Source organism: Schistocerca americana, chromosome X (genome assembly GCF_021461395.2).
Source record: "Schistocerca americana isolate TAMUIC-IGC-003095 chromosome X, iqSchAmer2.1, whole genome shotgun sequence".
In the NCBI taxonomy this organism is placed as follows: domain Eukaryota; kingdom Metazoa; phylum Arthropoda; class Insecta; order Orthoptera; family Acrididae; genus Schistocerca; species Schistocerca americana.
In genome coordinates, this window is record NC_060130.1 from 727978163 (window position 1) to 728002674 (window position 24512).

The 24512-nt window shown below is 42.1% G+C and overlaps 1 protein-coding gene across 1 annotated transcript in view; it reads left to right on the top strand.

Annotated features, from left to right (window-relative positions):
* LOC124556734 overlaps window positions 1-24512 on the top strand; it is a 69187-nt gene that overhangs the window by 34174 nt on the left and 10501 nt on the right. Inside the window, exon 2 of the mRNA XM_047130732.1 lies at window positions 13376-13519. Coding sequence (XP_046986688.1) covers window positions 13376-13519 — 144 coding nt within the window. The remainder of the gene's footprint in view (window positions 1-13375; window positions 13520-24512) is intronic.

Here is a 24512-nt window from a genome sequence, read left to right on the forward strand (position 1 = left end):
TCAATATCTTGTCGAAAGTGAGTAATTTAAAGTCATTACCATATGTGCCATAGTACGAAGTTTATTAGAAGATTTTTACACATGAAGAGTGTCATCCTAAAATCGTTTCTTTCGCAGTTACATAGGGATGAAGGCGTTGTTTCTAGGTTCCGTATCAGTTGCGCAAGGCTTCTGCTGGAATACGTTTCATCTCGTTGACTACGCTCTTTCGGATACTTCCAGAAGTACCTATTTGTCGCCATTTCAACCTGTTTTTCAGCTAGAGAGGCAAGGAGAGAACACATGTACGGAGACGTAACGAATAAGGGGGCTGAGGAGCTTCAGAAATGCTACTTCTTACCTAAAGTTTCCGTGTCACAGATCACCTTGTCTTGGTGTAGCATTCAAGTGCGGCGTTATTGACAAGTCTTCTAAGTAAGCTCTCCGCAAAAAATTCCCAGAATCCAGGTAGTGATGACTCCGGTTACGCATGCATCGATGTATTTGATTCTCTATACAAGGTGTGTACAGAGGCCTGAAGATGACATTAATGAGATGCCGAAATTAGTCTTCTAAATAAAGTAATAACTTCTGGAAACATATGGCTGTCTGGTGATTTATCTTAGCTAAATATCTGACCAGCCGCTGTCCCATGTTCACGATTGGTCAACAGAGAAAGTACGTACGACGTCGTCCAGTCGCTCAAATGACATCCTTATCCTGAGTTTTTCAAAATTTTTTATTAATATTTCGCACTGAAAGCACAAATTCTTTGTGGACGGTCTATCGACTGCAAAAAAAAGTCGATTTGATTTTAGATTTGGTTATAGTCACTTTCTTGGTTGGGTAGGGAGGAGTTTGAAGTGTACCTCTCCGACAATCGTATCGGAACTTTATTCGAAAACCATTGATTCATTATCTTAATAACGCGAATGAACAGTTCTGATTCCTGCTAAAGATCAAGGCGCACATTCGTCCGGTTGTTCTTTTGCTCAGTGGAGAGTTTCTTTGGAAACCATCTTCCCACTCATTTTTCTCACGTCCAAACCCAGTCCTGAAATTTAATTAACGTTAAACGCGTAACCACTACTGATCATTCTTACCGTCAATCGACACTCTAACATCACAAGGCACGTCATTCTGTCCAGATTATCATTCTTTCATGAGGTTAACGTCTTCCCATTCGAAATTCGTGTACCACATCTTCTGCTGTTTGCATTTGAGGATTTGTGCCATCTGAACAATTTTGTCCTGTCTAGGGAATGTTTTCAATAAACCTTTTGTAACTTTTCATAAATCAGTCAAGCTTAATATGAAATTAAATGGCACAGCGTTGTTCGTACTTTGCCGACCCATTTTCGTAATTCACTTCCTACGTTCTCAGCACTCGTGTAGCAACTGCAAAAATTTCCGCCTCGCACTGAGCCAAAGGCACGATTTAACCGAACCGCTGTGCAGAGACTAAAGGTGCTCTAATTCGATGACAGTTTGGGTTACTTGTTTATCATTCAGACAGAGTATTTGGAGCACATATTTGATCTATGTAAGTAAACTTTTGACTCTCCATCTCCAAAACTGTGTATTTTATGAAGTTTATGAAATCTTGTCTCTGTGCTTGGTAGAAAATTTCATGATTAACAATGAAATCGCAAAATGTTGTGGTTGTATAATGCCGTTACTTATTTTATGAACCGGTTTTCGTTTTTCGAGCCCATCATCAGGCAGTAAGTGACTATCGTCGTTACAGAAATTAACAAGCTGAATTATTAGGCAACAGTATAAATGAAATGATCGTGCGGCCTTGTTGGCCGGGAGACCCCATGCGAGGTGTTCGGCCGCCGAAAATACAAGTCCTTTATAGCTGACGCCACTTCGGCGAATTGCGAGTTAATGATGATGAAAGACACACAACACCCAGTTATCACGAGGCAGAGAAAATCACTGACCCCGCCGGGAATCGAACCCAGGACCCCATCCGCGGGAAGCGAGAACGCTACCGCATGACAACGAGCTGCGGAGTAGGCAACAGTAAATTGCGTAGAATTTACATGTCTTGAATGTGGTAAGTTTTATATTGGTCATTCAGGCAGAAACACAGATTAGCTGAAAATGAGATCAACTGGAGGTTGCAAGGGCCTGACTCTACATTTGATGAGTGTAAACTACCTCATCAAGAGTATCAGGACTCTATACGCCGAATTGCCCACCAGATGTCACGAGAGGCGGTCCAGCCAACGTAAAGGAGGCAGGGAGGTTTTTTCTCTTTTTTGTCACTAGAGAAGCAGTAACAGCAGAATTGGTAGGTCAGGAGAGATCAGTGATTCCGAACGTGGACTCGTCACTGAATTTCAGCTGCCTAACAAATTCATCAGGGACATTTCAAATCTTCAAAAACTGCCCAAGCCGAATGTTGGTGATGTGCTGTGAAATGGAAACATAAAGGAACAACCACAGCTAACCAAAAATCAGCCAGACCTCATGTACTGACGGATAGGCATCGTCGAGGATTGTGTTTATAAGAAATCGCATGGAATCAGCGGAAGGAATCACTCGCGAGTTCCAAAGTGTTACCAGCAGTGTAGCTAGCGCAAAGACTGTGCGTAGGGAGTTAAAAAGAGTGGGGTGCAATGATTGAGATCCTCTTCATAAGCCGCGCATTTCTGTAATCAGAGCCAAGTAACTCTTTGGGTGGTATAGAGAGCAACGCCACTGGACAGTGGATCATTGAAAAATGAGTGGTTTGGAGTTATGACTCGCGTTACACCCTCTGACAATCCGATGGAAGCGTCTCGGTTTGGCGAATTTCTCGTCAACGTTACCCGTCTTCAGATGTAGTCCTAATAGTGGAGTATAAAGAAGGTGGTAGTAAGGTGTGAGGGTGTTTCTCATGTTTAGGATGTGGTCCCCTTATTGCGCTCAAGAAAACGCTAAATTCGGAAGGATATAAACACTTTTACAGTATTAGGTACTGTTTACAGTAGAGGAACACTTTGGAGACGATGATGGTTTGTATCGGTATGACAATGCACCCTGTCACAAAGCAGCAACTCTGAGGCTATGGTTCTTGGACAAAAACCTTCTTCAAATGGACTGATCTGCCAAGAGTCCCGAGATGAAACCAGTGGCACACCTTTGAGATGAGTTAGAACGTTGACTTCGCTCAAAAATCCAGCGCTCAACATTACTACCGTCTCTGGTTTCGCCTCTGGTGGAGGGATTGGCTGCCATTTCTCCACATTTGGACACAACATTGGAAGTGTCCCCAGCAGAGTTCAAGCCGCCACTAAGGCAGAGGATGGACACACTCTATATTAATGTCCGGATATTTATGATAATGTTTAGCCGCTGCCTCGCATTAGGCTTTGCAAAATCGCTTAGTGGTCAAGACACTGCATTCGTATTTGGCAGGACCTGGTCGAAGTATTTGATTTTCAAGGTTCCATACATACGTACAAAACCGATTCCTCCTCCCCGACTGAGCTGGCAATCCGTTTCTGATGACCTCGTATTTGAAGAAACATTAAACTCTAGCTTCGTTGTTTGGGGATTTACAAACTCAGAGTAAATCACACGATTTTCCGAGGCATTTGAAGGAATGTGTGTATGTTGCAAAATATTTAATAAATGTGTATCAGAGCTAAATGTGAACTGGGGGTTGGGGTTGTTTGGGGGAAGAGACCAAATAGCGAGGTCATCGGTCTCATCGGATTAGGGAAGGACGGGGAAGGAAGTCGGGCCCTTGCAAAGGAACCATCCCGGCAATTGCCTGGAGCGATTTAGGAAAATCACGGAAAACTTAAGTCAGGATGGCCGGACGCGGAATTGAACCGTCGTTCTCCCAGATGCGAGTCCAGTGTGCTAACAACTGCGCCACCTCGCTCGCTCGAATGTGAACTGGTAACATCGTAAAGGCTACTACTTAAAATCACACTTAAAGGGAGAGATGTAATACTGCAAGTTTTTGAAGGATGAGAACGTGTAGTCAGTGCGTTCACATAATACTGATGAATCGGTATTTCTATTTCAAGCATTTTCGTGATTTATTCTTTTTGTTTCTTTCAGTCTACTTAGTGTAACTCACAGTTTTAAGGGTGCTGTAATGTCTAAGAGGTTGTAGTAAAAGACTTTGTACGATTTACTGTTCGTATAGAACTAAATTCAAAGTTCTGTCAAGCTATAGATAACACAATATGATTCGCAGACATTATATTTCACAAGGCGACGTCTTATGCTCTAATAATATGAATCGACGGCAAGTTTCTATTTAGTTCTTACGGAATTTGGACCCGTAACCTAATTTGGCTCACCAGCGCAAGCAATCTTTTCACCCACATCCCTTCACACTTCAGCGTTTTTCACTATGTCATGATTTGACTGTCAAAGATGATTTTTGCTCTGTGACAATCCCAACTCCTAGTACGTGCGTAATTCCTTTCACAGAGTAGTTCAAAAGCTTCTTAACATTTGCCTCATGATGGCCTTGTATGCCGATTATAGTTTCACAAAAGAAATCAATATTTTATAATATCAGTAGTTTTGTGTTTTCATTGTTAAATATATATTGCATTTTTCACTATGGTCGTAAAAAAGCACTCCGTCTTCAGGCCACAAGTGGCCCATCGGGACCATCCAACCGCCGTGTCACCCTCAGTTGAGGATGCGGATAGGAGGGGCGTGGGGTCAGCACACCGCTCTCCCGGTCGTCATGATGGTTTTCTTTGACCGGAGTCATTAGTATTCGGTCGAGTAGCTCCGCAGTTGGCATCACGAAGCTGAGTGCACCCCGAAAAATGGCAACAGCGCATGGCGGCTGGATGGTCACCCATCCAAGTGCCGGCCACGCCCGACAGCGCTTAACTTCGGTGGTCTCACAGGAACCGGTGTATCCACTGCGGCAAGGCCGTTGCCTATGGTCGTAAAGATAGAAGAATATTACTTTCTTCTAGCATTTTGTGGTAGTTTTTCTGCTTGTGCGTAGCTTTACAATACTCATCGAAGTGAATAATCCTTCAGGCGCACGTGAGCTCCTGAAGGAAGTTTTTCCCAGATTTTATTATATAGTCTTCGGAGCAATTTACAGAATATAACTTGTTAACTCTCTGTTTCTCCAGACTTTACATTATGCGATAGTTGTTCAAGTGGGTTGTTTGGATATAACCCTTTAAATAGCTTGAACTCTTTGAACAAGTGTGATATTTTCAGGAAATGTTTTCTAATGGAAACAATGCTGTCAGAATTGTTTTGATTCTACTACCAATAATTTCTTTCTTTTTTTCAAGTAATTTGATAATTACATTCAAACATAGAGTCTTTCATTTAGAATTAGTGCCCTGGAGATCTATTCAGATCTATCGTTTGTGATAAGGGTACCGTTGTCATTCCGGTAGCAATGAAGCACCAGTTGTTCCGGTCTCACACGCACTATTTCCTTCCCACCCTCGTCATGAAACGTAGTGAATGACTGCCAGCTACAGGCTGTTCCCTACAATACAGAAAGATCTACGTCTTGACCCAGGCGTATGCATCTGAAAAATGTTATTTATTTAGTTATCGGTAGATCATTTGCACGATCTGCAATGTCTTTCGTAACTTCATCAACAAATTTTGAATCCCGATAATCGTACTCAGGGCCCATTTTTTATTAAGGAACATACCTTCTTAATTCGTAAGTAATGAGTTTGTATCATGTGTGACGCACATCGGTAATAGTACGTGATGCACTGTACTCAAAATGTAGTCAGTTGTTGTTCTACTTCCAAGCATTTATTGTTCCTCGTTGTTTACGTGCGTGATGATGAGCCCTACACGAAATGTGAAAATCATCATCAGAATGTTAATGATGCTGCCTTCTACGTGCATATCTTATTCAAACATAAGACTCACTTCAATTCTGTCGGTTATGAGCAGTTGCAATAAGCACATTTGGGATTATGAGAACATACATTCCATTGTTGTTGGTCATAATCATCAAAGAGGTTTTCATGGACTCATGGCAACAAGCTTATCTTAAAACATCTAGTCAGCCTAGAGAGATGCCGGATGCAGTAGTAAAGCAAACTACGAGGCTGAAGCTAGTGAATTCACTGTCATTAGTGGTTCCCTTTTTCAGCTTCGTGCCACTTCGCTCGAGGACAGCTTAAATTTCTAGCAGTGCTGCATATCCGTCATTATACGTTATTTGCTCTTCCTCATGCGCGCTGCCTAATTCATTTACATCTCTTAATTACACTCGTCAAAACCCTTTAGTGAAGCGGATAACAGCAGTAGTCCATTCACAAACACGTGCCAGGCGCGCTGCGTACTTAACGGGAGTACTTTATGGAAAATCTCGGCTTGCAGAGGAAATGGATCTTCCGGAGGTTGCTAAGTGCAGACCTAAATTCTCTGCTCGAGGCAGGCGTATTTTCTTGCGGACGCTCTCACTGCCTTCTCCAGACTCCAGCTGCCAGAAACTCGCGAAACGAATGTGCTCGTGATTACTGTCTCCCAAGCTTTCTAATCACCTTTCCTACAGAACATTTCATCTGAGGAAGAGTGACTATTTCTTTCATTACTATCTATTCGCTTTTATTTCTTCACGGTATCTATGGTGCAGAAATGATTTCTTTTTCGCACAAAGCGGATTTTCATCACAAAAGGAGCTTCGTGGTAATAAGTAGTAGTCTTCTTTCGGGAAAAGAAATGAGGGTTACTGTTATACTTTGAGTTCATTAGAAATGAAGCACTGGCTCAGGGATATGAAGGACTCTACCCTGGACTTGTTGAGGAAACTAGACCCGCAGTCCCATGGAAAACTACAAAAATGTAAAGCAGGTTGGTAGGATGGTGACTGCAATCTGTTCATAAATATAAAGGAATCTAATTTAATCCTGTTAGAGAGGACTGCAATCCGTGTCCCGGTCTATTTAGCTTCATTTACAGTTTCTCTGATTGCTAAAACTACCCAGAGTGATTGCAGAGATTACGCTGAATATCAGACCAAAAACTGTTTTATACCACAGGTTTTTAGACGTCTATAGCTTATTTAACGAGTATCCACCTACACTAAAAACAATCCTGAGAGTTTTTTTTCTTGCTTCTCTGTTTTCTGAGTAAATAATTAAATTTTGATCAGCATAATTTTATTATAAAGTTTGAAGCAATATATACTAAAATGTTTGTAGTGTTTTAAAGTATCTAATAATAATATGTAATAGCGAAGAACATATACGATAGAAAATTGAGAATAAGTCAACTTGAAAAATGAAACTGCCAGGAGTATATCAGTTCTTAGGCAGAGGAACATTGATTTAACAAATAATGTAGTCGTCATCGAACAAGAATGGGTAAAAGTACGTTCTATAAGACAAAATGGTTCAAATGGCTCTGAGCACTATGGGACTTAACATCTGGGGTCATCAGTCCCCTAGAACTTAGAACTACTTAAACCTAACTAACCTAAGGACATCAGACACGTCCATGCCCGAGGCAGGATTCGAACCTGCGACCGTAGCGGTCGCGCGGTTCCAGACTGTAGCGCCTAGAACCGTTCGGCCACATTGGCCGGCTAAATTACGTAAATCTCTAGCATTTAAGAATGGAACGGAAATAGTCAAAAAGTCACAGGAAGAGTTATGTAGGTAACATATTTCCGGGAGCAAGAAGGTATGTAACTGTTAGCAGAGAAAAGGATAATTTCGGCAACAAAAGATGACAGATGTATTCAAAAAATGTTATAATCTTCCAACATTATAACACATAGAAGTCATTCTCTGATTACGTCTCAGACAGGTGTGGCATAACTTGAATCAGTAACTCCACAATAGACTCACGTTCGGGAGGACGACTCTTCAAATCCCCGTCTGGCCATCCAGATTTAGGTTTTCCGTGATTTACCTAAATACTGTGAGTCCAAAATCAAAGCAACAAACTGGAATTTTGCAAGGTTGCGTTTATTTTGCCACGAAACAGTACAAACAGGTGATAGTAAAGTAGAAACAAGGTAATGGATACAGAACGTAAACAACTGCAACGAGCATAACGTTAGATAAAAATGTTCTTAGTTTTTTCCAAGTTAACGTATTTGCGCACACATTCCGACAACTGGTTAATGTGCTCAATATGGGGTGTGACCACCTCTGACAGCAGTACACGCCTGACAACGACGGAGCATGCTGTAAATCATGGCATCAATCTCATGTTGATGCAAAAACGCCCATTCTTCCTGCATAACTGATCGCAAGTCTTGGAGAGTGGTTGGTGGATGCTGACGTGATGCGACCCATCTCCATAATGCATCTCAGACATGCTCCATGGGATTCAAATCGGGAGAACGAGCAAGCCACGCCATGCGTGCAATATCTTCCGTTTCCAAGAAAACAGCAACCTCTACTGTATGGTTCATCAGTACGAAGAGTGAGCCCACAGCACCTCGCAACAACCACACAGGAGGCCCCAAGATCTCATAACGATACCTGACAGTAGCTGAACCTTGCCAATTCACCCGTGCAATTACATGAAGAAGTGTCCGAGTGGTCAACATAATCCCTGCCCACACCATCAGGGATCCTCCTCGAAATCGGCCTCTTTCCACAACGTTTGGGTCCCGAAATTGTGTTCCATGTTCCCTCCAGATGCGAATCCCTCAAGAATCACTCTCCACACCAAATCGGTGAAAAGAGCATTGGCCCACTGTTAAACCGTGGCATGTTGATGACTCCACTCTTCTGTGAAGACGCGATAGAGGTAGACATACAGCATGTCTCCGACAATAAAAGCCATTCTGCCAGAGCATTCTGTATACCGTTTGTTTCAATACAATACATCCAGTGGATGCTGCGAGGTCAGATGCCAGTTGCCGTGCAGTAATAAGGTGGTACCGTTGTGCCCTTACAGCCAAATAACGGTCTTCTCTTTCTTATGTCATACGAGGTTGGCCCTGTGCTTGTTTCGGGATACAGTTTCGGTCTCTATAAACTGTCGCCACAGCAGAGAAACAACAGAACGATTCACAGTAAAAACAGGCTACACCAGTTTGTGACTTTCCTGCTTCAATTCTTCCTGTGACTCTCCAGAGCAGAGAGTCTGGTAGGCGTCTTCCCTGTGCCATACTGCACCGTCTGTGACTGTGTACACAGCGAATGTGGATGTGGGAATACGTGGCAAACGCTACCCCTTTTGACAGGTGCTCTGATGTCATTGTTGTGGTGGTTGTCCGTTGACCGAAATGCCATCTTCCTTGCAGAGCACGATCGTACGGACATGTGTTGACAGTTTGTAGATTATATCGTGACTTAAATACAGGACGGTAAAATAGCGGTTTGTTGCTTTGGACACCAGTATACTTGCAGTAAAATGCCGAAATGGTTCTTTTCAAAAGGGCACGACTGATTTCCTTCTCGATCATTTTGTAGTCTAAGGTTGTGTTCTATCTCCGGTGACCGCGTAGTTGACGGGACGTTAACCTCTAATCATCCTTCCCTCCTTCCTTCTTTGAAAGTATAACAGATATCTGTAATATATGCTAACACGATACGTTCAGCTGCACAATATTGGCTACGTATGATGCAGTGTTGGTGAATTTAGAAAGTACAGGTGCTTGAATCGTCCAATGCGCTAACCAACTCTATCTTCAGACCGAGAAGAAACGCTAAAGTAACTACAATACTTCCAGCTCTCCTGGGCAGCTCATGATATAAACTTAGTAGCCAACGTGAGATAATGTTTAGCCTCATACAGCTTTCGTCTCCCCCTTTTTTTCTCAAAAGTCGCCATGGAAATGTTATATGGTTTCAGGTTCCACCTCATCTACACTGTTTGTAAACACAAAAAATCCACGATCTTTCTTTCATCGCAACTTCAACATGTAAGCGTCAGTGGCTACATACAGGCACCGTTTCCGGCCCAGCTGTATACGTGTGAAAAAATCATAGTTTAGAACCTTCAGCCACACCGCAGAGGAAGAGTGCTGGATGAAGGGTGGTAAGGGTATATTCACCAACAATCAACGGCAGCTGGCTTCCTGTAGTTGGCACCAGATAGAGGTATTACGAAAAGCAAGCTAAATATTGCAATTACTTTTCAGCAGAAAGTTGAGTATAAAATCAAAGATAGGTCAATATTTTAGTGATGATTTCTGATTTTATTACTTTTCTTTAAGACTAAAATATTTTTCATTGTGATAGGAATAACTGGAGATGCTCACCGACTACCGTATTTAGGCGAACATTTAAGAAGTTAAGCTTTTTAACCACCGCATTACAATATCTACATCTATTAATGAAATTGCTTGGCAATAATCCATTACTGCTGAGAAGGAATTCCATAATTAGAATAATCGCGGAAAATTGATGCTCATTGATCTTCACTGGAACGGCCTTTAGCTCATAAAAGGGGGAATCATTCTACTATCAAACTATTTGATCACAAACCCAATATGCGCCATACGGTCACATTAATGTGACCACCTGTCGAATGCGTTTTGCTGCGCAGACCGCTGCGAGATGTACAGGAAGAGATCCAGTGAGGTTCCGCAAGGTACCGACAGGGAAGTGAAGCCACGCCAATCCCAGTGCAGTGGCCAGCTGCGCTAGGTTTCTCGGTTGAGAGTTCATGGCACGAACAACTCGATCGAGGTAGTCCCACAGATTCTAGAAATTCTAGCCTTTGTCAACGATGAACAGCAGTCACCATGGGTGCATAAACCAGGCGCCTGCTGAAGGAGGCCTATACGCAGCAATGTTCACTGAACGGTCGTTGAGGAGACATTGTCGGTACCCCCTTGGTTCGACTGGGCGGTCAATTTCTCAACAGTTGTGGGTGTATTCGCCCGTGCACATCTCCACAGCTATCGTTTGCCCCTGTCATCTGTGGGCAGTGGAGCACCGCAGTTCACTCGACGCTGGTTGGGGAGCGCGATTTTGCCTTGCATGGTATATTTTAACCGCGGCGGCACGCGAGTGGCTTACGAACTTAGTCGTTTTGGAAATGCTTCCACCGTTGTTTCGACGGTCAATGATCATGCCATTTTGGACGTCGGATAAATCGTTCCGTTTCTGCATTACGACAACCACTGCAGTGTTTTCCGCGTCCCCAGACACGCTTTATGTGCCCTCCATTGCTATTACTGCGACCTGCTGTTTGTGCGTGGTTATTTCACGTTGATGTCGAACATAAGCGCTGGTCGTATTAATGTGACTGGACCATGTATAAAATATGTATCACATTTAAAAGCTAAGTTTGAAAGAAAATTGACAAAAATTTCTTCTGGACAGCTTCTCATTTTCTTTTCGGAACAAATTTATTTTGAAACTTGTAGTTTACATAGTTGAAAATTATCATTATTATTAAACATAATTTTTCCTCTTATCTGAACTCATCCATAAATGATCACCATACTATCGTATTTAAACTGAATTAATTCTGTTACCTGTTGGTTGACTACCTCAACGCAATTAAGAAACTTGTTGTTTGAGGACCTCGCTTACATACCTTGAAGACTGACAGGTCACTTACATCAGATATTTTTTCTTCATGGCCACATTATTTTTCACGTGTCACATATGAGACTTCAGTAATGTCCTGGGAGTACATAATATAAATCATACTCAAGTTATAGATTATTAAAGGCATCTTAAGTGGTGTTGATGATTATGGTTCTACGTCGTTAAATTGCTAGCTCATCACCATTATGATACATTCGAATGAACGATAAATACTTTGCTATGAGACTCATTATTCGTGCCTGATACAGGCAAACACACTCTCTAAACCAAAAGTCCTGCACGACCTACCCAGTGTTTACCAAAGCCGACAATTTTGTGTGTTCACATAGCAACACTGAAACGAGCTGAGATTTTGTGTTGCTGGAAAAAGAGATTGCTGTGTTCAAGCGGTACTGCGTCCAAATATGCGTGAACGGGTAGTAGCCTGTTCCCGTCAAGCGTGCTGGAAGAAGTACAGGTACTGTGATAATTAACAACCATTCCATCCTAAATGCATGGGTAGAGGTCACCTAGAGTCACGAGTCATAGTAATCGTACTTGTACACGACGATGCCAGGGTGGACAGAAACGCACATGCGGCTATACAGGGAGGTGAGAAACAGTCTGAAAAGCTTGTAAGAGTATTGCATGGGAGGCTGTGATGATAAATAATTGTTAAGAAAAAAAATTGATTCGTTGTGCTGTTTCCGAAGTTTTTAGCATTGAAGTTAGCCAATCAGGTCGTTGTACGCGACAAATTCAATCATTTTCATGCACTAAAATGCGGTAATGCGAAGACATCTGTGGGTCTGTGAGTTACCACTTGTCAGATGCTCATTACTTGTGCAAATGTGCCTTTTTGAAAGTAATAAATGTACGCTACGTGAGCCAGAGCGACGTTTGTTCGGCTTGAGGAAACCATACGAAGAACAAGTTTGGTGACACTGTCTCTGGCAAGGTGCTTGAATTTGCGCGCGACGACCTGATTGGATAACTTCAATGCTAAATAACAGCGCAATGTATCGAATTTTCTGCTTAACAATTATTTCTCAGCACAACCTCCACTGCAACATCATACAGGCTTTCCATAGTAATTCTGACCACCCTGTACATCTCTAGTGGCAGCGGGTGAGCAGTGTCGTGTTATCACCACATGAAGGAAGCTTACTCGTATTTGGGACTCATGATACATCCTGAACTTTCGTCGCAGACTACCGTTATCGTCATCTTCTGAGACGTAAAGTGCATCTGTTTGTTCGCTTGAACCCGCAAGCGCAAAAGGAACAATATACTGTCACAAGCTCCCGGTTTGTATCAGAGTATTTCGATTAAAACTCGTAGGGCATGTAAACGCAATCATTATGATCACAACTGATATACTGTTGTGAGGTGTACGCGCACCTCGCACCCTGCTTTTACCAGTTTCCTTGAGTAGCTGACGGCTGCTCAGCACTCGTGGATCAGTACAGCACTTTCAACCTCTTGTGAATTGATTCCGTTACTAGCAGCCACCATGTTAGAGTGAATGAAGACTACGCACTACTAGGAAGCTGTGATTCTTAACATTTTCCCGTTATAATGAGTATTCCACGACGTTTCGGGCTTTCAGCCGGATAACGTCGTAATCTTGTTACCGTATTTCGGCTGACAACCATTCAGCAGTCCTCATGTAAGATTTACAATGAGTTAAAGAGTAAAACTCACCTGAAGATGGCTGAATAGTTATCAGCCGAAATATCGTGGCAAGATGCTGACGTCATCCGACTGCAAGACTGAAACCTCATGGGATACTAGCGAGCTGTCTCTGACTCAGCTGCTCAGTGTTGTGCAATTCTTGTACTTCCTTTGACGGTAGTTAATGTCTGTTATAGCATTCATAGAAAAATCTCATTCAGGTTGCGTACCACAGCTTAGACGGTATTTGTTGTTTGCAGATGTTTTCGCAGCGCAAGGCTTTGGTGCTGATTGTCGTCGTGATGCTGGTGATGAGCGTGGCGCAGGCCAGATACCTGCCCACTAGGAGGAGCTCCGCCTCCCTGGAAGACCGTCTCGATCGGCTACGCGACCTCATCAACGATGTAAGTTGCAGTCTGAATTTTCTAACAACTTAAGACCATCTTCATACTTGTACCTAACAAATCCGAACAAAAAAATGTAGCAAACAAGTAATTTTCGTAGCCTATTTACTTACTAACGGGTAACGCATTGACGTTGTTGTCTTGTACTTGATTTTCCCTTCGTATTTTTATTTTTTATTATGCACGTCTACGTCCATAGGAGCAAATCTTCATGGTCATGGAACGTGGCAGTACATGAAATTACAACAGAAAAGTAATAATAGATAAAATAAAATGTTGATGATTCCTAGAAAGACGACAAGCTACAAGTTTATATAACCATAATCAACAACGTAACATAGGAATTAGCTTCATTTTTCAAGGAACTCCTCGACAGAATAGAGGGAGTGAGCCATGAGGGAACTCTTCAGTTTGGATTTGAAAGCGCGTGGATTACTGCTAAGATTTTTGAAATCTTGTGTAGCTTATTGAAAATGAATGCAGCAGAATACTGCACGCTTTTCTCCACAAAAGCCAGGGAAGTGCGATCCATATGCAGATTGGATTTCTGCGTAGTATTAACTGAGTGCAAGCTGATAATTCTTGGAAATAAGCTCATATTGTTCACCAAAAGTGACATTAAAGAATATATATACTGATTGGCCAATTCCAGAATATCCATATTAATGAATAGGGCTTGACAAGAGATTCGCGAAATTACACCACTTATTGCCTGAACCGCCCGTTCCTGAGCCAAAAATACCATTTGAGAATAGGAAGACTTACCCCAAAATAAAATATCATACATCTTGAGAGAATGAGAATAAGCAAAGTAGACTGCTTTCCGTGTCGAATTATCACTTACTTCAGATGCTGTTCTAATAGCAAAAACGGCAGCATTAAGACTTTGACGAAATTCCTGAACATGGGCTTTCCACGACAGTTTGCTATCTATCTGAACACCTAGAAATTGGAACTGTTCGTTCTCACTACTCATATGCCCATTCTATGTAATTAGAACGCCAGGTTTTGTTGAATTGTGTTTCAGAAACTGTAAAAATTGTCTTACTGGGATTTAGCGTTACTTTATTTTCTACAAGCCAACATCACTAAAACATCCCTAAACACCACATCACTAAAAGTTTTCTAAGCTGCCAGAACATCTGTGATCTTGGTAATATTTTATTGATGTACCGTCGCATCACAACTTATAATCTTCGCGAAAGGGCATATTGTTTGTGTCGCCTTAATTGCTGCACTCCTGATATGAACATTAAATTCTACTTGGGATATCTAGAGCTACTGTATTTGCTGCTATGATAGGATATAGGCTTCATATGAAAATATTGCCTGCCGAACATAACAGTGGAATAAAACTTGAACTTACTGGTGGAGACACGTGGCATTAACATGCTGACTGGCGCTCGCTTTGTGATGATGTTTCACCGCCAGACCTCGGGTATGAACATTAAATTTTACTTGGCATATCTAGAGCTACTGTGTTTGCTGCCATGATAGGATATAAGCTTCATATGAAAATATTGCCTGCCAAACATAACAGTGGAATAAAACTTGAACTTACTGGTGGAGACACGTGGCATTAACATGCTGACTGGCGCTCGCTTTGTGATGATGTTTCACCGCCAGACCTCGGGTATGAACATTAAATTTTACTTGGCATATCTAGAGCTACTGTGTTTGCTGCCATGATAGGATATAAGCTTCATATGAAAATATTGCCTGCCAAACATAACAGTGGAATAAAACTTGAACTTACTGGTGGAGACACGTGGCATTAACATGCTGACTGGCGCTCGCTTTGTGATGATGTTTCACCGCCAGACCTCGGGTATGAACATTAAATTTTACTTGGTATATCTAGAGCTACTGTGTTTGCTGCCATGATAGGATATAAGCTTCATATGAAAATATTGCCTGCCAAACATAACAGTGGAATAAAACTTGAACTTACTGGTGGAGACACGTGGCATTAACATGCTGACTGGCGCTCGCTTTGTGATGATGTTTCACCGCCAGACGTCAGGCATGAGGCACTGCTGTGGACGCCGTCGACCTCGTGGCATTCAACGTATTAAACAGGCTTCAAATAACATCTTTCTATTATATTATTTAACCGTTGTTGTCTGTGTTGGCAGATCAGTTAAGAGTCTGCTTTCCCCATCCAGCATCTCACGCAGACTTCGAACAACTTCTTGTGAGGAATGGCATGAAATTCCACTGACACCAACTTAATAGTTATACGAATCGTTCTCCAGAGAGGTTAAGACTATTGTGAATGCCGAATAGGGTACTAGACAATTTTAATGAGCGTATATCTTTTTTGTGTAACCCGTCTATACAGATAACGCACAGACATTAAAAGTAATTGAATCACTTATGTTTGATTAGTATGGCAAAGAAATATCCCTCAGGTTTGAGGGCAACTGTGTGGAACTAACGAACACGACTAGAGAATGTTGCGTAATTCGTGGATGTAGTGTTCAATTTACTTCCGTAAGCCGAGAACAGATATGAAGCCCTACGTGAAGAATGACCTCATCAGACCATGTCACCACAATCCATATTGTATGTTCTTGGTGCTATTTTCTTCATATTATCACGTTCTTGTCTTTGCTTCTGCCAACCACCTGTCTTCCTTCAGATATCTTTCGTAGGATTGCCACTGTAATAACACATTGTTCGAGATGCTCACTGAGTTCTGAAATCACATGTCTCGCATTATTTCTACCGTTCTTTGTCACAATCCTTGTCACTGTTCGTCACTCCCCTTCACTGTGGTCTAGTTTCCGTCCCCGACTACTGTTCATTGATGGTGTCTTGCGACGAATCGTTTATGTATTCTTCACCTTGGATCCGCTTGCTTTCCATGCATTATTAATTGGTCTCCAAATAATTTCCTTCGTTGTAAGGTAGAGAATATTCTGTTTTACTTCACCTATATCTTGCCAGTTGGATGTTTGCTTGGTAATTACATGTTTATTGGAAGTATCTCTTTTTGCGTTATCTAAGTTAATGTGGAACAAACGTAGCTTGGAGATTTTCTCTATCACATTAAACAAATGCCAGTCCACTTCTGTGCCAAATCTATAACCATCTAGGTGTATGACAACAGAGAACCACGTAGCAGACACAAATTCAAGACGTGGTAGCCCCTGTCTATAGATTATGTCAGAGTTAATCTCTGATTGAGAGAGAAAGACAGGCTGGCAAGCTTGCAGTTCAAAAGGTGCGGACATTTTATTTCAGAAACGCAACAGTTGAGAATTTGGGGCCTCTGTAGAAACGGGACGAATGTAAAAGTAAAAGAAGGAGAAGTGGTTATCACTGGTTTTCTCGCTAGCTGTAGACATCTCTGCCTCTTGCAAAACCGAAACCTGAGCTATGTGCGTCGCTCATTACTGCAGCTTCATTAACGGTGAAGACGTATTAGCAACATCATACCAGTCCTCGTAAAATCAATACCCTATTGTCTCCAGCAAACCTCTAGACTGCCTCCAACAGGTACGAAGTTACATTGTCGCTGCTGTGGCGAGAGCGTCATTATCCGTTATATTAGCTGATACATGGATGCGTAACCAAAACTGGAACTGAGCAATGTGACCCAATGTTTACGAAGTGTTAAGCAAGAGTGGTCATGCTGATTCGAGTTTTCGTAGTTTACTTAAAAACCGTTTCTGACGCATGCTAGGAAGGTTTCTTCAAGGACACGGTCGATTCTTTCCTACCCTTCTGGAATCAGCGTCCCATTAGAGACTATATCACACTTCATCTTTGTCGTTTAAAAATAACATTGCCGGATGATTACCACTTTTCTTCTAAGAACTCTAAAATTTTGTTAGTAATGGGCATGACTCTTTTAATATATTAGAGCCAAGAGTTTCGTGACGAGATGGAGCTTGATGTCATCTGATTTAACTCTAACTGATATGATAATTTATCGCCTGTCTAAAGTATTCTCTGAATTTTATACAATTTCTTTACGTGTGCAGTCATCTGTAGTTTCAGTGTCAAAATAAAGAAAGCCTGTGTATTGACTGAACATTACAATATAATACTGAGCCTTTCTTTATGATACGGGAGTGTGTCATCACATTTATGAAATTCAGTCGTAGGAACTCAGCGGATCTCTGAAGTTAGTAGTCCACAGTATATTAACGTGCTTCGATATTAACTATATTCTTCAAATTAGCGCCTAAAGGTAACGTTCAGGCGGTGCAAGTGCAGAACACTAAAATAATATCAATGAATTTCGATGCACTAAAAGCATGTTTGCAATATTTTGGGGTAGAGTTTTCCTTTCTTATGCGAGTCATGCTTTGAAAGAACCACTACTTCATTCAAAGGTTAGGTGTTGGAGGTCAATGTAGTAAGCATGCTGTTTTACTGGCTGCTACTATCAGCCTTTGTAACCATAAGTCCTCACAAGGCAAGGTGGCCTCGCTCTAGTCCTCCTACCTACGTAAATTCTTTGGTGGTACACCTGTGCCCGTGATACATGTAAAAAACTTCGTGCTACAAAACGTTCCCCCGAGATTATCTAAAGTCTGTGTCTTATATCTCCAACATCGATCTTCACACTCAGAAGGCTTGATACATGTCCACATCATACTCAACGCTCCGATACGAATATCATTGCTATGCCCACGACTTCTCCTCGATAGTAAGGAAAACACCCCAGACAAACCACAGTCTTCTTCTTGCGTGTGCTTGAGTTTGATCTACAAATGAAAACAGTCGCTGTGCCATTTAGTAATACGCTCAAGGTAGCGTAGGCTCTTAATATGCAAGACTTTCATATTTTAGTATAACCTGTAGTCTATAAGTAAAATCTTGCAGAGATATTTGAATGTGTAATTTTATTTGTTAGAGGTGCATTTGAAGTACAACCTGTAAATGAGATTTTCTGAAAAATCAGTCAGTTTCATCGTAACATACAGCAATTCCATAACCTCGATGCGCTTGTCCTTTGATTAGATGGGATGGTTTATTTTCGTTTTCCTTAAGCGCACCTTTCCTTTCCGGCACAGTGTCCTTGAAGTTAATGTGGAAAACCGATTAACCTCCCGCTCTCATTTCTTGCCTGAGCATTTTTCTCTGCAGTCAGCGCAAGAAATTTCTCCTGCGAAAGTACTGCCTTCCCCTTTCTTATCAGTATAGAATTAGACCGTACGCAAAATCAGCCGGCACGCTTTAGACACTTACTCCCGAGAGAAAGGTCTTAAGATCTGTTTGAACATTTTTGTGACTAATCGCAATTTACATGCCAAGTGCGCCGCAAAACTGGAGAGATTCCTACTGAAACTTGTGTACGTGCTTGGCGCACAGCGGAAAAAGAAGAAAGCTGCATCTCTCTGTGTTAATAAAATGGTCGCGAGAAAGGAGCCAAACCTGACAACGCTTAACTTCGGTAATCTGACGGGAACAGGTGTTACCACTGCTGCAAGGCCGACGGCACTTTAATAAATAATAATAATATATTATAAATGAAGGAATATCTCTAGATGATGAACATATGGTCTAAGGGTTATAGTTTGTCGCTATATGTAACCAAAAGTAATCTAATTGGCGTTGTCATCAAACGGAATGCAATTCTCGTAAACGGATGAAAAGGCCCCACCTTGTGTGATTAAGCGGATGACGCGCACGTGTACTAGATAGAGCCAACGACTCCCACATTGGATATAGTTAATGTGATTCTAACTGCAATACCCTTTGAGGAAGACAGTTTTGAAACTGTGGAAACCATGGTCAAGGTTTAATAATCTTGTATCTTGCAACTAGTTGGCTGTTATTTCCAATCCATTGAAGCTCTTGTGTAACTACATCGTCACCGGTAAAGTAATTAAAACATACACACCAGTCAAACATTATGGGTTACCCATCAGGAAGGAATTCAGAGGGAATGACCACATATTTCTTTCCGAGGAGAAGCGACATACTAGACTGAGCTTCGTTGTGAGAATACTGAGGAAATGTAACTCATCCATGAAGGAAGTGGCTAAGAAACACATCGCTTAACACTTCTGAATACTGTCCCTCATTTTGAAGTTGTCTCTGAATTGTATTTATTCGAAAAAAATAGAGAAAATTCGGAGAAGAGCAATGAGATAAGTACCTGTATTACCTACGGAAGGAAGGAAAGTTCAAAGATTAGTTTTTAACGTCCCGCGGACGACGAAGACATTACCGAAGGGCCACAAGCACTCATCGGGCAAGAACAGGTCTGGACTGCAGAAAATCTAACTCAGGACGACCAGACTGGGAGTAAATCCCCGATCTTTTCCAATGCGAGTCCAGTGTGTTAGCCAATGTTTCATATCACTCGGTTACAAGTGAGTCGTAGGCAGAAGAAAAAAAAAAAAAAAAAAAAAAGAAAGAATAACTGAGGTAATACGTGGTGGATAAATGGGCAATGTTAGAGACTGATCAAAGGAACAGCCCCAGTCACTGCAAAGTATCATTAAATTACATTTCTCTATCAGTAATGAGTAAGAACTAAACAAAAATAATATTTTTTGTCCTGCGGTAGCATTCCACTTATTCTGTCTGCATCTTCGACACCACACATTTCACCTACAGATGTATGTGAACGCTTTAGTGTCACAATGAACTTGATGTCACCCTGTGAACAAAGGGAAACTCACGGAGCAGCAACTTACGCTTTGGTAGACATCTCCTGGGAAATATGAATTACAAATTACTACTGAGACAGTGAAAGCTGCATAGTACATACTTCCTGAGATAAATTCTCGTTATGATGTGAGCAACAACGACGTCAAGTGGAAGAGCTGCTCTCATATTCACATTCACACTGCGAAGGCCCATCGCCCTCGTCCCCCTCCCCTCCTCCTTCCCACGCACCATCCTGGTCGAGATGTCTTACCGTCGGCTTACATAACGTTGAACCACTTTCTCTTTCAGTGCGTTTCAAAATAGTTCAAATGGCTCTGAACACTATGGAACTGAACATCTGAGGTCATCAGTCTCCTAGACTTAGCACCATTTAAACCTAACTAACCTAAGAACATCACACACATCCATGCCCGAGGCAGGATTCGAACCTGCGACCGTAGCAGCAACGCGGTTCCGGACTGAAGCGCCTAGAACAGCTCGGCCACAACGGCCGGCTCAGTGGGTTTGTTTTGCAGTTTACAAATTGATTCTACCTCTTCGGTTTTTAAGATACACCTCTCATTTTTTAAATATTTTCGTTGCACATAAAACTTCTACATTTTCTTACATACTTAATGAGAAAACTTTGAAATATAAAACTGCACATTCCGTGTGTGCTGGTGTAGTGATTAGCATGCTCTACCGCATTCGCAGGGGACAGAGTTCAAACTTCCAGGCATTCAGGTTTATGTTTTCTATACTTTCCCTAAACTGAATAAAACGAATGCCGCTATCGTTCCTTAGAAAAGAACACGGCTGATATCTTTCCAAATATTGATACAATCCGAGGTCGTGCTCCGTCTTTAGTGATCTTCTCGCAGTCAACACTTTAAACCTTATCCTTCCCTTCTTTCTGAAAGCGCATAGGACAGGGAATAGGCAGCAAACAGATTATCATGATAAAAGATTGCATATGTGTCGTCCTTAAACTGATATAGTACAGAAGGATGAATATATCAGTACATACCATATGGTACTGGTTACCTGACTAACTATATAAACGTAGATCCCATTGTTCGGACTACCTTCAGACTGTGAGTAGCATTTTGTGGAGAGGCTATGTGGAAACTGTAAGTTCCAAGCTTTCTGGCGGCTAAACGGCGTGCCGTTGTTACATTTCAGTCATGCGAGGAAGTTTCCTGCTTATTATTTGCTTAACGTAGGAGTTACGTCGAATAGATGACTTAGACTTACATTTTTAAGCAACTGTTAAAATTAAGACCAATAATCTATACCATGGCTAATAATAAGTTCTTGTTCGAACTTGATGTCTCACTTGCATGATATTATGTACGCTTTTCATAATTAATCAAGTAGCAACCGTTTTTCCCCTCAGCATAGCATGTGAAGTGGTGAATCAAAGTCGTGTGGATGACTTTCATAAGTTCTTGCGCAGTTTTATTTTTTTAATTCGTGTAAAAAGCGCTGCTTGCAGTATCCACACAGATTGCACTTATATAATGACAGAAAAAAGGAAAACTGCAATTATAAATTATAGATTTTCAAGAGTACGGACTGTTTCACCCGATTGAACAAAACTATTTCTTCTGCATGAATGACCATCGAAATTTGGGATCAATTTTAAATTAAGCATCCGACTACGAAGTTCTTATTTTTAAAATAACCATTCAGTTTCAGAAGGAAATATCTGTACATAAATCGCTGGAAACGTTTTACAATTGCGTTCAGTATCAAAGTTAACCTTTCCCAAATGTCCAGACTTTCGTCACCAGACGCGCGACAAACGTCCTGACGACAATCAAACCAGTGCCATTCTTATGCGAGCATTTCTGGAGTCACTGCATTCACTGGTGCAACTAAGCGGTGTCAGGGTCTACACAAAGTTGTTGGAAGGGGAAACCATAAAAATCACATACTGTGGGGTCATGTAAGCTTGGAAGACAATGGCGCAAAGCGAGAGGCGTATGCCCCGGTCGGCCGATCCATAGTTATGGCAGCTCCGTGTTACGTGCAGGTGCCAGTGCATTGCTTCTATGTCCTGTTGAAAAATAAAGTTTTCAACATGTTCTCGCACATTGGGCAGTAAATGAGCGAGCGAGCAAGCTGCAGCCGAAGACCCCTACCGGCAGCCGCCTAAACTATCAGTTTACAACTGGCCCCAAGGTAAACTTTTAGTTTCGACTCATAAGTTCAAAGCCATTCTAAGTCTCTATCTTTATTCATGTAACGATATAGTTTTGTGAAACCGGATAAATTTGTATTTAAACACCCTGTACATAAAAAACATCAAGAAGTACAGTAAGGAAAAGCTGTTCGCAGCAGTAATACAATTAACATTTAAAACCTCAGTATTACACTGGTGTCCAAAATTAAGGCAACAAACGGAAATTTTGCAAGATTGCGTTTATTTTGCCACAAAACAGTATAAATAGATGATAGTAAAGTAGAAACAATATAAACAACACAGAACGAAACAACTGTAGTATGCATAGCGGTAGACAAAAATGTTCTTCGTTTTTTTCCAACTTAACGGATTCACACACATATTATGACAACTGGTTAATGCGTTCAGTATGGGGTGTGACCATCTCTGGCAGCAATACGGGCCTGACAAACGACGGGGCATGCTGTGAATGATGCAATCTCATTCTGAGGCAATAACGCCAATTTTGCCTGCAGTGCTGCTCGCAAGTCTTGGAGAGTGGTTGCTGGCTGCTGACGTGATGCAACCCGTCTCCCTAGTGGATCCGGCGTGCTCCATGGGATTCAAATCTGGAAAGCGAGCAGGACATGCCATGCGTGCAACATCTTCCGTTTCCAAGAAAACATCAACCACGCCTGCTCTATGAGGTCAAGCATTATCGTCCATAAAAAAAAAACAATGGTTCAAATGGTTCTAAGCACTATGGGACTTAACATCAGTCCCCTAGACTTAGTACTACTAAAACCTAACTAACCTAAGGACACCACACACATCCATGCCCGAGGCAGGATTTGAACCTGCGACCGCAGCAGGCACGCAGTTCCGGACTCAAGCGCCTAGAACCGCTCGGCCACAAGGCCGGCTATCGTCCATCAGCACCTTGCAAAAAACCGCACATGAGATCCCAAGACCTCGTTACGACACCAGAGATCACTTAAACCTTGCCGATTTAACCGTACAGTTTCATGAAGAGGTGTTAGAGTGGTCAATATAATCCCTGCGCACACCATTAGGGATCATCCTCGATATCAGTCTCTTTCCACAATGTTTCGGTCCCGACATTGTGTTCCATGTTCCCTCCAGATGTGAATACCTAGAGAATCAGTCTCCACACCAAATCGGGACTCATCTGTGAAAAAAACACTGACCCATTGTTCTACCATCCAGGTGTCATTTTGACGGCTCCAATCTAGACGTTCCGTACTGTGAAGACGCGTCAGAACTACACATACAGCAGGTCTCCGACAGTAAAGTCCACTCTGCCGAAGCCTTCTGTATACCGTTTGCCTCGCTACAACACGTACATTGGATGCTGCGAGGCCAGATGCCAGTTGCCGTGCAGTACTAAGACGGTACCGTCGTTCCCTTACAGCCCAATAACGGTTCTCTCTTTCTGATGTTACACGTGGTCGGCCCGCCCTGGTCTTCGGGATACAGTTTCGATCTCTATAAACTGTCGCCACATCCGAAAAACAAGCCACAGGACCACATTAGTTTCCGACTGTCTTGCTTCCATTCTTCCCATGGCCTTCCACCGCAGACAGCCTGGTAGGAGTCTTAAATGTGCCATACTGCACCATCTGTGACCGTGTGCACAGCGATTGTGGATGTGAGACTATCCGGCAAACACTACCCCGTTTGACAGATGCCCCGACGTCATCGTTGGCGTGGTTGTCCGTTGGGCAGAATGCCATCTTCCGTACAGAACACGATAGTATGGACATTTGTCGACGCTTTGTATGATTATATCGTGAATTAGACACAGGACGGGGAAACAGTGGTTTGTTGTTTTAATTTTGGACAGCAGTGTACTGCATCTCTGAAGTTTGATTAATTATATCAGCTCAGAAATTTGCAGGGAAACGTTTCGCGGTCGCACCGAGCCAGAAGAAAATGCCAGAAAGCCGTCTACGATGGTTTAGACATAATTTGCGTGCGGAGGACGATACCACTGCACTTACATGATTTGGCTGGAAACACTGCAACATCCAACCTATAGCCCAGATCTTTCATTGTGTAATTTTTATATCTTTGATAACCTGAAGAAATATATGCGTAGATGTCGGTGTCAGTCGGACGAGGAAGTGCAAGAGTGAGTGCGATTGTGGAGCCTCATCGGCCGACCGCCTTCTATGAGACAGTAATTGATCGTATCGT